This window comes from Eptesicus fuscus, chromosome 10, assembly GCF_027574615.1.
Source record: "Eptesicus fuscus isolate TK198812 chromosome 10, DD_ASM_mEF_20220401, whole genome shotgun sequence".
Classification (NCBI taxonomy): domain Eukaryota; kingdom Metazoa; phylum Chordata; class Mammalia; order Chiroptera; family Vespertilionidae; genus Eptesicus; species Eptesicus fuscus.
Genome location: NC_072482.1, coordinates 54,614,298 through 54,631,215, shown reverse-complemented (window position 1 = coordinate 54,631,215; position 16,918 = coordinate 54,614,298). Strand labels below are relative to the sequence as shown.

The following is a 16,918-nucleotide window of genomic DNA, read 5'->3' as shown; positions in this document are numbered from 1 at the left end:
GTGATCTTTGTAAAAAGCATGCAAAGCTCATGTTTATTCCCAGCTTACTCTTTAGACCAAATTCCTTAGAATGGACATTATAAAAGCTTCTGTATGAGTTGAAACAATGTACCTTTTCATCTCTTTGCCATTCTATCACATGCAAGCTTTACTCCTAACATATGCAATGTGTACTATTTTAATTTCCTGAACAGTGCTTAGGTTGTTTTTTCTTCCTTGTTATGTATGTGTTACAGTAACTTTCCCCATTGTGTTCTTCTGAGGAAATGCTTCTCATCTTTGAAGAAATAGCTTAGGCTTCATTTATGTCCTGTTATTCCTTTGTAGTCTTAGTAGATAGTGTTCCATTAGATTATCATCCATTCCATACTTTTTTAGAGCACTTTATCATTATTTGAGAATTGTTTACACCAGTCCTTTCCTTGATGGAAATAATATTCTGGGCCCTTAATCTTAGTTTATCCAAATACTCATTGTAGACATAGCTGTCTCCTCTGTGGATTTTGAAGGAGAAACATAGTCATATTAGCATATCTTCTGTGCGCAATGAAACTTTGTTAATACATTTTATGTGCTTCAAGTAAAAATACTTTTGAAAATAAAGAGGTTAAGATTGAGAGTGGCAGTTAGTAAAATCCATCATGTACTAGGCATGTATCTCTATTACTTAGAGTTTTAAATTATTATAGAAGGTTGATTTTCCACTATTTTATCATAGGAGTTTTAAGATTTTCACAGCATAGATAGAAACTAGAATGGGGGTAAAAAATTGTGGGAAGTCAGCAGAAGAACCTGACAGTTCCTTAATCAGCTCTATAATTTAATTTCTCTCTCAAGGCCGGAACAGGGTGATCTAATGATTTTACTCTGATCTGGATACAGAACAGGACTCAGCCATAACTGAACTAGTTTTTTTTTAAGTATTTATATTATTTTGCTATACACAGACCTACTTGTTTTGCCTTCTCTAGTTTATAACCTCTGTTTTATTTGGGCTTTGATGTTTTTATGCATTTTACCTTTAATAGTCTTGTCTTTAAGAAAAGTACAAATCAAAAGGTAGGTTGGATATGACTGACTTATAGAATGTGGTTTAGGCAATTTGGGAATCTATTATGTTTTTCAAGTTATTGAGGAAATAAGATTTTACTATAAAAAGTGAGGAATCTGAACTGAGTATGGAAAGCATTTTATAAAGCGATGACTGCAGAAGAAGGTATATATAGATATTAGTAGGATCTGACAATTCTGTCTGTGGAAATAAGGGTATGCATATCCTATGTAATAAACAGCTAATATGCAAATCAATCGAATGGTGGAATGACCGGTCGCTATGATGTGTACTGACCAGGGGGCAGACCTTCAAAGTGGGAGCTGCCCCCTGGTGGTCAGTGTGCTCCCAGAGGGGGAGCGCCGCTCAGCCAGAAGCCAGGCTCACAGCTGGCGAGCACAGCAGCAGTGGCAGGAGCCTCTCTTGCCTCCTTAGCAGTGCTAAGGTTGTCCAACTGCCCTCTTAGGTCCGCTCCCCACAGGGAGCGGGCCTAAGCCATCAGTCAGACAACCCCCGAGGGTTCCCAGACTGCGAGAGGGTGCAGGAGGCCTGGCTGACGAACCCCCCGAGTGCACGAATTTCGTGCGCCAGGCTTCTAGTAAATAATAAAGGCCTGTTGTGTATAGAGTGAAGCAGGAGGTTTTTAATTAGTATTTGTAAAAAACAACTATCTTGAAAATTGTAGATTACAAAAAAATTCAACGTTCCACTTGACATAAACTGGCAGACAAAATAATTTGGAATAGCTCTCTGCTGAGAATAATTAGAAAAACTGTAAAATAGAAAACAGTTTGACTGCATCATAGTACTTCTGAAGCAATAAAAAATTATGGGGCCAAGATCTGACAGCATAAATAAACCTAGAAAATCTGATCCTGGCATTTGGGCCACTTTTATCTGAAATTGACTGTCTATTCCAGAGGAGGAGGCCAGATGAAAAGGGAGGATGAGAAGATGAGCAGAGCTCTTGACAGATTCAGAGGACAAAGATGACAAAAATGACTAAACTAGACAAAGGAGGAAATAGAAAATCTGAATATTTGACTGTTAAAGAAATTGAATCTGTAATTAAAAACCTTCACACTAAGAAATCTATATTTGCCTCAATAGCTTTATAGGGAATTTCATATAATATCATTTAAAATGATATGATGGTATTGTAGATTAAAGGAGGTTACAAGCATATAATAATCAAATGTAATGTACTATCCTTGATTGGGCACAAGACTGCTAATGGCTTGGCCTTTCTTTCATGTCTGTTGACTTTGCTCACAATGTCTGTGCGACTTCTAGCCATCATATCTCTGCACTAGATGTTTCCTACTTAAATTTTTTGAGAGTAGATTTTGTTGCTAGATTTTCTAACAATTGAATTACCTTTGCATTCCTGTAATAAACTATAGTTACTTATACTGTATTTTTAGATATATGGATAGATACAGTAAGCTAATGTTTAGAATATTTGCAACTGTATTTTTGTACCATCTTTATTTCATTTTCAGCTTTACATTTTCATAAAATTATTTTCTTATAGCATAGGATAATTTCAAGTTATTAGTTAATATACGTGGTACACATTTAGTTCTGTCATTTACTAGTGAGTAGCTAATATCACTAATCCAGTTTTCTAATATATAATACTAGAGGCCCGGTGCACGAAATTCGTGGACTGGGGGAGGGGGTATCCCTCAGCCCAGCCTGCACCCTCTCCAGTCTGGGACCCCTCGGACATCCCTCTCACAATCTGGGACTGCTGGCTCCCAACCGCTCACCTGCCTGCCAGCTTGATCACCCCATAACCATTCCCCTGCCAGCCTGATCGACACCTAACTGCTCCCCTGCTGGCCCGATTGCCCTCAACTGCCCTCCCCTGCCAGCCTGGTCGCCCTCAACTGCCCTCCCCTGCAGGCCTGGTCCCCCCCAACTGCCCTCCCCTGCAGGCCTGGTCCCCCCCAACTGCCCTCCCCTGTAGGCCTGGTACCCCCAACTGCCCTCCCCTGCTGGCCATCTTTGACCACAATGGGATGGCCATCTTGTGTGAGGGCATGAGGGTCAATTTGCATATTACCTCTTCATTATATAGGATGGTGATAGTACTTCTTTGTATTTTTGGTGTGATGTGAAGCAATACTACAAAGTGCCTAGAGTACAGCTTGGTAAATGGCTGTCATTGAATAATTTTATTATAGTCTAGATGTACCAGTAGCCATTGATAGACAAATAGTTTATCTATGTGGCTATGATAGATGTGCCTAGTGGTGATGTTGTACAAAAAGGGGAGGAACTCTTGGGTTAGTCAGGAAGGAATTCATAAAGAAGGAACTTGGGAGAGAATTAGATTGTGTTTGTTTCAGGGACAGAGTTGTTTATAAATGTCTATATCACAAGAAAAATGACAAAACAAAAAAGCTGAATAACTTAATGAAAATCATAGATGACTTTGCAAATATATTGGCTGTATAAACAGGCAGTTCAGATTATGTGGGGATATGACAAAACAACTGTAAATTGAATGGCTATTGTAGCAATGGCAAGTGTTGAAAATAAGATCAACTCTTCATAGTTTGCTTTAGTTTATTAATATATTATTCTTCATTTACAAATTATTATGATTCCTTAGCATAAGAAAATTTACACTGCATTCCTCAGTAGAGGCATTTTTGTACCTCTATTTGTAATTAAAGATTGAAATTAATTTTCTTTATGGTACTGTCAAGGCTATAACTATACATTTTATAAATGGATGCTGCACTGACATGTATACTTTGTATCATCTTTTTATATAATGCTTTTTCTTTGGTTGTTAAATTTTTTTTAATGCCAATTAAATCTCAGTGAGCTATGTGATTTGTTCAAAGGTAGTTTATTTCCTTAGCAATGCCAATAATATAATAACAGAAGCTTATATATGAAATTAAAACTTTTTTGTTAGCTCTTTGGTTGCTTGGAAAGTCAAGTTGTAATTTGATGTAGGATTTTATAGTACTAGAAATGGTAACAAAGCAGCTGGATGCCGACTTAAAGTCTACACTGTAAGATGAGTATCCACATTTTGTAATGAATATATGTACAATTAAATGACTAACTCTGAAAAACTGAATTGTCTTGGCCTCTCTTTAATCTCTTGTACTACTACTAATCTTTTTCTCTACCAAATATGTTTCTCTCTGCTTCCCTTTCATTATTTGCTCGCCCTGAAGGCAGTAGGTAATTTCTAATAAAGTGCAGGAATAATCTTAACATCTAAGCAGTTTCTTCAAATTACTGTATTGAACATTTCTTGAATACTTTGCCTATTTAATGCAAGGTTTTCCTGGAGGATTTTTGATGTACAAGACTTACACTAAAAAATAAATGGAGCTCATTATTTTAAATTATATTAGCCAATTACTTAGCCAATTTTAAATTTATATCACATAAATTTTTCAGTTTATTCCCCCAAAAGCCATATTGTAAATGCTTACCTCTATTAGTTTTTTTTGATAATTTGGTGATTATTTGAAAAATGGTATAATGCAGAACAGTGGAAATTTAACTGGTTAAGGAATTCATTTTTTGAAAACTTCTAAATTGTATATTTAGCAATTAAGGATGCAAACAGTTGATGGATATTTTTACTTGATTAAAATGTCCTACTCATTCCTTATAAGGAACTTCTCAACTATTAGAGTGAGCTATTTAAAAAGTTACAATTTACAACTCTTTAATTCTTAGTATTTTGCAATAAAAGGAAAATATAAAAGTAAATTGTGTGTTGAGGAATTTTAGAAATTTCTTTTATAATAATGCTACAGTAATCAGTTACCAATTATATCTTTAGTTTACGATACATTTCACATACTAGTACATCTCATTTCCTCTCAATATAACTCTGAAGTGGGCAGGGCAAGTATTTATTAGTAAAAAGTTTTCTCATGACCTTCTAATGTGTATCTCTTTAAATGCATTGCAGTTAAAGTGCTAGGTGTATAAAGCCAGTTTTCTGGTTTACAGTCTATCTTGTTCAATGTTTTATGAATAGAAAACTAGATTTTCAAGTGGTTAGATATCGAAAGTAGCTTCCTTAAGTAAGGTTTAGAAGTCATAAGTTTCATTCAAACTTATTTAGTTTATTTTCTTTACTGAGGTTTTATCTTGAGGATAAAACTACACTTAAAATTCCTATTCTTCTCAGGAAGACTAGCACAGTCAGTGGTGTGAAACAAACACTTCTTGAATTGGGAGTGAATGTTAACTGAAAAAAAGCTTCAGCTGAATAATCACTTAAAAGATTCACTTTCTACTAAATTCTACATCCTACCTAATAATAGACAAATATGCGAATTGACCGCACCTTCGCTACGCCCAAGCCACGCCCACCAACCAATCAGGACGAGTATGCAAATCACCCCAACAAAGATGGCGGCTAATTTGCATATCAAGACAGCATAGAAAGAAGCCAAGAGCTGCAGAAGGGAGCAAAGCTGTGGAGAAGCAAGCAAGCCGGGGGGTGGAGAAGGGAGGAGTGGAGGCGGGGCCGGGGGAGAAGGAAGGAGAGCAGGGCAGGCTGGCAGAGAAGGCGGGGCGGGGGACAAGGGAGGAGAGCAGGCGGGGCGGGGTAGAGTGCAGCAGGAAACCCTATTGCAGTATTTTTCCTGCAACGGGAACGCTAGTAAAATATAAAGGGAAATTAACAAAAAATAGGTTGCTTGTAAACAAGATCCTCAGTTAATTCAACACGTTTAATTTTGGCTATAGTGTAAGAACACAAGTACATGACTACCTATTACAAATTTCTACTCTAGAAGCGCACCGCTCTCATTTTCCAAGCCTTCCCCGTCCCTCCCCTCGTTCTTTCAGTGTGACTGCAAAGGGGTGCTGGTTCAGCCAGCGGATGGAGAAGTGCAGAGACACTTCGGCTTCGCTTCTAATTCCCTTCTGATTGTTGAGGGGAGGTGGGCCTGCCAGAACTTTGACAAGTCAGACATCTAATTGCATTTATTAAGATTTTTTTTTCTTCTGTTTTACAAGCACCCATTCTATTTCCAGTCACCAAAGGATCTAAGTGCTGGCATCACAGGTGGCTGTGCTACCATATTAGGGTGATCCTTTGTCACTGCCCTGACTGGGCCAAGTTCCCTGCACCTATCCCGGGCTGGCTGCTCATCCAGGTCTGCTGGCAGCAGCCGGGGCGTGGCATTACGTCATCACCTGCTGGCGGAGTTCTGGGACATTCCACGTGTCACTGCGGGCGGGCGGGGGCTGCACGGAGGGCCCATCTCGCGTGCTTTACTAGTAGCACTCCGGAGAAATTGTGTTCAGATTGCAGTACTTTGGTTTCTTTGTTAGATCGTAAACAGTAGCAACAAATAATATTTGCTAGTGCTTCTCAAAAATTGGAATTTCCGAACTCCTGACTAGCGTGGTTTAGAGATTCACTTTTGAGAAATTACTTTGTGGTGTGAACACTTCTCCATTCTCAGCAGCCCAACTCTGAGATGTGGAGCAGGTTGTGCAGGAGAGTTAGTAATTAGGCAAGGGTATTAACATTTGTGAAGAAGCATTATCCAACTAAGATTACAATTTTAGCAGGATATAGAAAGAGATACAATGGAGATGTGTTTTCTTTTTCTTAATTTGGCTTAATAATTACCATATTTTAAATTCTAAGCCAGTGGGAATTTGTTAGAGATGCACATTCTCAGGCCCCGTCTCAGGTGGTGTGAATCTGAAACTCTGAGACAGAAGACCCACAGTCTAGGTTTTAAACAAGAACCCTGGTGATTCTGATGCACAATTTGAGTTGTTTTTTGTTTTGTTTAGTTTTTTTTTTTGTTTTTTTTGTGTTGTTGTTTTTTAATCCTCACCGAGGACATGCATGGATTTCAGAAAGAGAGGAAGGGAGAGAGAAAGAGAAACATCAATGTGGGAGAAACATTGATCTGTTTCTCCCTTAGGTGTCCCAACTGGGGATCGAACCTGCTACCTTTTGGTGTATGGAACAATGTTTCAACCAACCAAGCCACACTGGCCATTTTATTTGAGAACCAACGCACGGTCTAAGGAAATATTGTTTCATTCTATTTATATAAGCAAATTAGCATATGATATAGTAAATAAATATTAATTTCAAACATTTTTAATATTTTCTAATAATTATGTCATTCTTAGAATTATCGTCCTCAAAAGTATTTTCAGACTATAGAGTGCTGAGATGTGGCTCTAAAAGGCTATGTAAATCTGACATTTTCCATCTTATAATAAATAAAATTCATAGAAATCATTACTAAATTACTAAAAATAGTTTATAATCAGACATTTCTGAGTTGAGGTATTTATTCCTCAATCTTCTTTGAATAACATTTTTCTAAAACCTCAGTGGAGAACCACATTAATTTCATTTTAAAAGTTAACCTTATCCAATTACGTTTCTGACTTACAGTAGCTTGTGATAAAAGGAAAACGCTTTCTTGTGATATTTCCTTACTAAGGAAGATTTTGTTAAAATCTCTCTTTCCTGAATATTATTCTCTCCTAGAAGTATTTTGAAATCACAATGATTAAGCCAACTGTGGATAGTTTTGATCAAAGGATTTTGATTCACATGAATCACATGAATTTATTTTTTTCTTAAAGAAGTTTTAGTTTACTCTGAAGAAATCTAAACACTTAATTTGAAAAGATATATGCATTTCTATGTTCATTGCAGCTTTATTTCAATAGAAAAGATAATGGAAAAGTGCCCATCAATATGATTTTTAAAAGGGCATATTACTTGGCCATAATAAAGAATGAATCATACCATTACTCATCAAATCAGTTTTTAAAATTTGGTTTTAAATAAGTTTTAAAGAGAGGTAAAGTGTTATTAATTTCTCTGTTTAGATATAGAATAATTACTGACAATGATTTGCTTACCTAGTACAGTTCTTTGAAAATTTGGGAATGCACTTAAAAGGAGCTTTTCTGCTCTTAAATTGGTTTATTTTTACCAGTATGTTTTTACTGCTGGATTTAGCCAGAAAAATATTATTAGTTTTTTTTTAAATGGTTACTTGACCTATGATTCACTTGAGCTAATACTGTTTCCTTTATCTTTGAATAGTTGGAATGGAAAATGGGAAAGAAGCAATTGAAAATGCGGCTGCATTTCTCTTCAAGACATTTCACTTGAAGGACTCTGTTGGTCACAGTGAGACAAAGGCTATCAAACAGATGTTTGGTCCCTTTCCATCATCATCTGCCACTGCAGCTTGTAATGCTACCAGTCGGATTACTTCTCATTTTCATCGAGACAGTCTTGCTGCTCTTTTCCAGATGACAAAAGAGGAATGTGGTGATAGAGTTTTATTTGGTAATAACTTAACGTTTTCATTTGACATGCATGATTTGGACTACTTTGATGAGCTGCCAATAAATGGTGAACCTCAGAAAACTATAAGCCTAGATTACAAGAAGTTTCTGAATGAACATTTCCGGGAGCATTCCACCCCGGAGGTCAAACCTGTGGAGAAAACAAATGACTCCTTTTTGTGGTGTGAAGTTGAGAAGTACTTAAATGCAACTTTAAATGAAATGGCTGAAGCAACAAGAATAGAAGATCTTTGCTGTACTTTATATGATATGCTTGCTTCTGTTAAAAGTGGTGATGAACTTCAGCATGAGGTATAGTTGAAGTTATTGAAGTTTTACACTAATGTGAACTATCTTATATGAAATAGCTTTTTTTAAACATGGGTGGTAAGCAAAAAAAAAAAAAAGTACTTCTTAATATTGTGCTTCAGTAGGAATTATTTGATTAGGTTGCCATCTGAGGGAAGACTATACTTTTTGATACTTACTTGCATTATTAATGTTTCCAGAATCTTTTGAAACTTTGATATAGAATAATTAGTATAATTTAATATAGTGACTTTCAGACTTTTTGTTCTCAAAATTTCTTTACACTTTTACAAATTACTGAAGACCTGATAGAGTTTTTCTTTATGTTGTTTGTATACTCTATTGATATTGTGTTATAAATTAAAAACAAATTTTTATATAGTAAATGCTTTAATAATTGTTTACAAAATCATTTAAAGTAATACTAAATCTAATTTATACTCCATGGAAGATTATACTCACCTTATACGTATGGAAGGATGAAAAATAAAGAGGCAAATAATATTTTAGTTATATTATGAAAATAATTTTGACCTCATGGCTTCCTGAAAGGATTTTGGAGATTTAGACTACACTTTGAAAACCACTGATTTAATGTGTATACTGCAGTTTGGTCAGAAGAGTATAGTGATGTTTTTGGTACTTAGAATAGAGTATTTAAAATATTGTGTAGAATGATTAACATTAACGCTTTATGAAAAGGTTCTCCTATTAAGTGTTATACATTGTTTTTTTTAAATATGTTTTTTTAATTGATTTTTAGAGAGAGAAGAAGGGAGAGGGATAGAGAAACATTGATGAGAGAGAAACATCATTTCCGCTGCCTCCTGCATGCCTCCTACTGGGGATTGAGCCCAAAACCCAGGCATGTGCCCTGACTGGGAATTGAACCAGCAACCTCTTGTTTGAAGGGTTGATGCGCAACCACTGAGCCACACCAGCCGGGCAAGTATTATACATTCTTACTAGTAGTCTTGGTAGTCTTAGTACTGCTGAACAATAAGGAGGATACTAACATCAACCAGGTTCAATTAAAATAGTGTCCTTTCAGCTATGAGGATGATATATGTGCCACTTTTTCTATATTCATTCCACCAAATAATTAGAAGAGCCCTTTCCCTACTAAACACTAAGTCTGAATAGATAATCTGCCATTTGGTAAAATTATACTTTAAAACTTAGAGAATGTTTAGTATTGTAGAATTTTCCCACGCATAATATTTGTATGTCTAGTATACTATCCAAATGGTGATATCCATATAATAAGGTGTGCTAATTTAAAGAAGAGTTTCTTTTTTAAAAAGGTATCCTATAGCATATGATGGAAGTTATATTTTTTTGTTCTTAGTCTTTGTATTTGTATGCAATTGTTCAGTGCTAGCGCTCCATAGACCTAACAGTACTGACATGTAGAATGCTTTTCACCATCTTGACTTCAAAGATATCAAACTTTCAGTTGCTTTGCCAATCTAAGAACAACTAACCTAATAATTTCATAGGAAAAAGTATTATGATTAGTTCGACACTTGAACAATGCAGGGGTTTACAACCCTGCTGACTCCCCCATGCAGTCCAAAATCTGTGTTATAACTTTTGACACCCCCCCCCAATTAACTACTAATATCTTACTGTTGATTGGAAGCCTTACCAATAACATAAACAGTTGATTATCACATACATATTTTGTATGTTATGTCTAGTCTATACTGTAGTCTCATAATAAACTAAACTAGAGAAAAAAAGTTAAAATCATAAGAAAGAAGAAATACGTTTACAGTATTTATTGAAAAAAAAAGTATATAAGTAGACTCACAGTTCTCAAACCCATGCTGTTCAAGGGTCCACTGCATTTTCTCACGACACTTGGTGAGTTCTGTTCTTTGCTCTGTTACATTGCCCTGTGTTGATGTTAAGTTTACATTTAAGTAAGTTAAGTAGTTTTCACAGTCTACTACTTATATCTTGTTCTTTTTCTTTTTTTAAATTGGGGGAGGGGTTACCTTTATCTAGCATTTCTGTTTTTCTTCATTGTTTCTCATAGATAACAGGGATTCTGAAGTCAAATCTGGGAGCAGTTCCTAAACCTTGGAGTATGATGCATCAGGGTGTGAATATCTGAACTTATTTGAAGAGGCTAGGTTATTCATTACTACTTTTCCCCTTACCATAGGTAGCATTCAGTGTTTATGATATGCTCTTTCCTGTTGTAAGCTCATATTCTGTGTAGGAGAAGGTGCAAGCAAAGTGAGAATGCACTGCTTCTCTTGTCTTCCCCAAGGAAATAACATGTCCTGATTTTATTTCCTTGCTTCATACATTTGATAAAAGGACTCTCTTTGTTATTTCTCCCAGTTTTGTATGCCTAGATTTTTTTTTAGAGATTTAACCTTAAAGACCCAACTATTACAGGTTTTGAATCATATTTGTCAATATGTTCATTCTTTTTGTGTTTTTGCTACATTTCTCTCATATTCCTCTAATTTTTTCAGTTTATGGCTACCATGTCAGCCATCGTGTTTTATTATAATCCAATCATTGTTTCTCTCTCTTTTTTTTTTCTCTTCTCAGTGTTGTGGTGGAAAACAAAGTTTTTTGTGCCATATAATACCACCTATTTTTAGCACAAGTTTGCTTATTTTTCTAATTTTAAAAAACATATCATTATAAAATATTTAAAGCACACAGTTTAAAGGAACTAAGTCATCTTTTGGAGTATATATATTTTAAAATATTAATACTTTAAAAATGGGTTATACAGTATATGTAATTTAGAATGTTTTTTTGGTCACTTATATACATATTTTTAAGACAATATTCTATTATGTAACTAGAGGCCTGATGCATGAAATTTGTGCAAGGGGCTCGGCCCTTGCAGCCTCGGTGGCTTGCCTCGGCCCTTGCAGCCCCAGCTTTGTCCGGAAGGACATCCGGAAGGTCGTTCGGCTGTATGGTCTAATTAGCAAATTACGCTTTTATTATTATAGATACATTTTAATGGCTGCAGAGTATTACATTTATCACCATAAATTAGTTTATTAAATTAATACTCTGCTATTGAAGGCTTATTATATCTAGCTTTCTTACAGTAAAGACTCTTAGGCTAAATATTTGCTCATACATATTTTCCCTTGAATATATTTCTATCTGTGAAAGTTTGCATCCAAAAGTACTGACAAAATACTTTTCTGAAAGAATCTGCCAGTGTATATTTATACCTGTGATGTATAAGAGTATCTCTGTACTTAGGTCTATTCCAATCGTATCATACTTTAAAAAAGCAACGCTTGCCTATTAGTAGAGAGAAAATGGTAACTCAGTTTTAATTACATTTTTATCATTACTGAGGTGAAGTTTTTTAAAATATGTTTTAGGCTACTAACTGTTACCTTGTGAGAATTGCCAGTTTTATTTTATGACATTGAAGTTCATTTTTTATTTCTAAAAAATTTATAATGAGGTTAAATTTTTTTGGCAGTTGTATTAGTATTTAAGTAGGCAAGTCTATCCATCTTTTCTTTTAGTAATCTTCCTTTGGTGTTATGCTTAGAAAGACAATCCCTAAGACATGATTGAACCTCCCATTAAAAAAAAACAAAAACAAAAACTTTTTTCTATTTAATCTCAGTGGTTTTGGGTAGAGTATTATTCAGATCATATGTATCTTTTCCCTATTTAATTTGTGGATACATATCTGAATATGCCCATATTGCATATTCTATAGGGATATAGTCATTTTCTCCCAAGGTTTTTGTTACTTCCATGTTGTCTATAATTTTAGGGTATTCATTTGTACTTTATAAGGGATGAAACATTTTATGAGGAAAACGCAAGAATTATTTGCTCTACTTGTAGCTGAACATAACATTTAGGAAAGGTCAAGGTGACTAAGTATTGCACTTGGTATTAACAGGTCTCTTAAGTTTTATAATTTACGTTGGGGAAAGCCTAGCCATATTTGTTATTTATCTTAGCTGTATGTTGCTTTTCCCCCATATTATTGCTCTAATTGTTAAAATGATGGGCTGAATATGACATGATAAAATAGATAAATACAAGTTCATATACTTGTAACCAGAAATACTGGGAATTCCAGAAAGACAGATCTGGTTTAGCAGCTGTATATATAAAAAATAAATTCTGTGTGAGTCAGCCATGGGAACTACATATTGAAGTAGTTAAAGCATGGACTTTGAAGTTAGATACGTGTATGAATCCGAGCTCTGCTATTTGTAAACCATTTGACTTGGGAGACAAAAAGGTAATTTAACAAAGTTTAACCACTTTTCTAAGCTGCAGTTTTCTAACTTGTTAACATGAAAAAGTGATTGGCTATCATATAGGTTGGCTGTGAATATATGGCATGATGTAATCTATATATATAAAAGCTAAGCGACCGTTAAAACCAAACAACTGGTCGACCAGTTGCTATGACGCGCACTGACCACCAGGGTGCAGATGCTGAACGCAGGAGCTGCCCCCTGGTGGTCAGTGCGCTCCCACAGCCAATATCTTGTGGCCCCTCCCCACATGCTGGCCCGCCAACCTCCCGTGGTCCCTTCCCCCGCCAACCTCCCGTGGTCCCTTCCCCCGCCAACCTCCCGTGGTCCCTTCCCCCTCTCCTCCCACCCGACCAACCTCTTGTGGTCCCTCTCCCTGGGCCCCAATTGGGGGGCTAGCAGGCCAACCTCCGGTGGTCCCTCCCTTGAGCCGGTAGGACCCCCCCATAGGCCCTGATTGAGGGACCGGCCAATCAACCTCCCATGGCTCCACCTCCCTTCCCCCCCCCCCCCCCCGGCCTGGCCGGCTGGCCTCCAGATAGGCCTTAATCGCCGGCCAGGCTGAGGGACCCTACCCATGCATGAATTCGTGCACCAGGCCTCTAGTATGATATAAAGCTCTTGAAGCTCTTAGAATAGTGCCTAACAGATGGTAAGTACAACTACTCCATACGTATTACCTATTGTAAGTAGTGTTATATATCTACCAAATAATAAAATTTTATTATTAAAAAAGTAACCTTATACATGGGTGATGATAATTCGGTTCAACTCTTCAGTCTGCACCTGGTAACCACACTTTAAGGGAGCTAGAATCCTGCTGAAGGTCTAAAGGAGAGTGATCAGGTTGGTTGGTAAAGGAAATGGAAATAATGTCTTATGATGAGGAGCTGAAAAAAAATGTATTTGGTTATACTTTCCAAGAGAAAGCTATGGTGGGATAGGAGAATGGACATGATATTTGAAGAGCTGTTTGTGTAAGGCGGATGGTTCAAGGATTATCACTAGGACCTCAGGGTAGAAGGTGGAGGACAGCTCTCAGCTTGGTAAACCTTTTTAATTTTCGAAGTTTATTAAATATAAGGAGTACTTTGGGTCAGTAGTGAGATCTTTTATTGAAGGTTTAGTTGTATTTGCTGACTGATTATTTTGTTGGAATTTGTAGAGAGTTGGATTTTGATGACTTATTTAAGATATGGGGGAAAGGTAAATATATTATTAATATGTTAAGTTAAACTCAAAAAGAGGATTAAAAATTACTTGCTATTTCCAATTTGTGGCAATAATAGATTCCAAAAATATTTTGCTCTTAATTGGAATGGTTGCTCAAAGAGTAAGACATTTTGCCAAATTTATACATTTTGTCTTAGTCTTCTCTTTTGGCATTCATTCATTTATTTATTCATTCTATTGTGTGTGTCAGGTACTCTTAGATTTTGGGAGACAAAAAGGTAATTTAAAAAAGTTTAACCAACCCAGGCCCATTATCTTGTTTTTTAAGCTTCCTCCTCTTAAAACTTTCATATATACATTTAAAAGAGAAATGGGCAAGAAAATTGCATTTCATATAATGAGTGTTGTTATGACTAATTTGGAGGAACACATGGGTTGCATATATTGAGAGAGATCTGTAATAAATTGATATGAGAAAGAAATAAAATTAAGCATATTAGTAAAATAAAGGATACATTTCTGTGTTTTAATAGTAGTTGAGATAAACATTTAGGATAATGTGTCAATGATCATTTTGTAAACATGTTAGTCTGATTATTAGATTTAGAAATTGCTGTAGCATGCATTTGATGCATTTTGTTCATCTTCATGTGCACATACACACATACATACATGCATATGATAGCTCTCTAAGGCAATTAAAATCACCGTATCTTCTTTCTTTGAATCAAGGAAGGTGTCAATTTGTTATGTATATGAAAATGTAAAGTAAGCTTTTAAATATACATATAGTCATATTTAGCTGTAACCTTACTTACTATACACATAATTAATTATAATATGTGGGGCATAAATAATGTTCACATTCCAAATAGTTTTAATTAAGTTGTAAGTGACCTTGATTTTAGCTTTGTTACATTATTGTGTTAGATTAAGTACCTATAAATAATGAGCATTAATTATTATGAAAATATAATTTATCTAATTTATTGGCAATGCAAAAACAGATTTGCTTAGCACATTTTTCTTGAGAGAAAAATAAATGCTAAATAAGTGGTGTCCTCATTTTCATGGTCATATTTTTATGTTTAAGATTTTATTTTGGAATGTGTGAATATTAGTAACTTATTATGCCACAAACCAAACTAAGAATAATTTATAATGTTATAAATAATATACTTTGCTTTATTTTAGTACTCAGTTCAACATGGACTATTAATTCAAAACCTTTTCAAAGTTATTCAGTTTTAAATGTTTTCTCTGACTGTACTTCATTATTCTTAGTTTTTAATTTGTATGTCATTTTAATTTTACATGCAAATCTAAAATTGCTTATTATCTCAAAGGAAGACATTCCCTAAATTGAATGTAGTAAGAATAGGCTTACTGCAGTGTATAATGTATACCATTTATTACATATAGTACAAGTGCTACATGCATACCTCCTATAATTAAAAAGGAAATACATTTATTGTCTTTAGTTAAATTTATGAGAATCAGAATGTCTCCTTTTTTTCTTGGGGCTTTCTTGGATAGACACTGGTACTTTATATAGTTTTTCTATCTTCCTACTATGCTTAGAATCCCAGCCTGAATAGAGAATTTGTAAATCATCCTATTTTAATACCTACGGTTATTCCAGCTTCATATAATAAGCTTCTGGAGCTTTTTCCTTTTCTCTTGCTATTTTCAAACATTTCGGTAAAAAAGGGATTATCTCTTTCATGAAAGTTGGATACTAGTGTGCTTTGAAAACTGTCGGGCCAGGTGTCTTTTTGGAGGAGACTTTGATCACCAGTTCAAATTTTCCAGTAGTTGCTGATTTAGTCAGATTTTATATTTCTTTTTAAATCAACTTTGTCAATTATATTTTTTTGTGAAGTTAGCCATTTCATCTGAGTACTCGAGGTTTTAGCTGTAAAGATATTTATTATTTTTTATTTTTTAAAATATATTTTATTGATTTTTTACAGAGAGGAAGGGAGAGGGATAGAGAGTTAGAAACATTGATGAGAGAGAAACATTGATCAGCTGCCTCCTGCACACTCCCTACTGGGGATGTGCTCGAAACCAAGGTACACGCCCTTGACCGGAATCGAACCTGGAACCCTTCAGTCCTTAGGCCGACATTGTATCCACTGAGCCAAACCGGTTAGAGCAGCTGTAAACATATTTATAATGTCTTCTTATTTAAAAAATTAAACTAGTTTTTAGTTTATGTTGCTCCTTTCTATCTGCCTTTTCTCTAGGATTTTTTATTTTTGCTGGAGGAATGCTTTGTTTTGTACTCAGAGAATTGGCTTTTGGTTTTGTTTCTCTGGTCTTTACTTTTCTCCCACCTGTTTTAGCTTTTCTTTATGTAGCATGTATATTTTTAAAATGAGATATCTGACCGTTTAACAACCTTTAGATACATAAGAGGTTGGGACAAGCCTGATAGCTTTCAAGCTATATCCAGTTATAAGAGATGCATTTCTTTCACAATGGAAATGGGTTTCTCCTTTAACATTTTAATCTGTTTACAACTACTTGTTTTCTTTCTTATGCTATTAATAATAATCATGATAATATTTGAAATATTCTAAAAATATACAGTAAAGTGACCTCAAGAACATTAATTGTGTCTGAAAAAATAAAATAGATTGCAAAGAGATATTCCAAAATCTATGTGTTTTTTGACCCAGTAATTAATGCTGACAGACAGCAACCCCCTATTGCTTATTACTTATATATAAGGCAGTTTGCTAGATAGTATTTGTTTAAAACACAAATGGAT

The 16,918-nt window shown here is 35.2% G+C and overlaps 1 protein-coding gene across 1 annotated transcript in view; it reads left to right on the top strand.

Annotated features, from left to right (window-relative positions):
* ASCC3 (activating signal cointegrator 1 complex subunit 3) overlaps nucleotides 1-16,918 on the top strand; it is a 262,237-nt gene that overhangs the window by 18,729 nt on the left and 226,590 nt on the right. Inside the window, exon 4 of the mRNA XM_008153441.3 lies at nucleotides 8,136-8,695. Within this exon, the coding sequence (XP_008151663.2) occupies nucleotides 8,136-8,695 (560 nt within the window). The remainder of the gene's footprint in view (nucleotides 1-8,135; nucleotides 8,696-16,918) is intronic.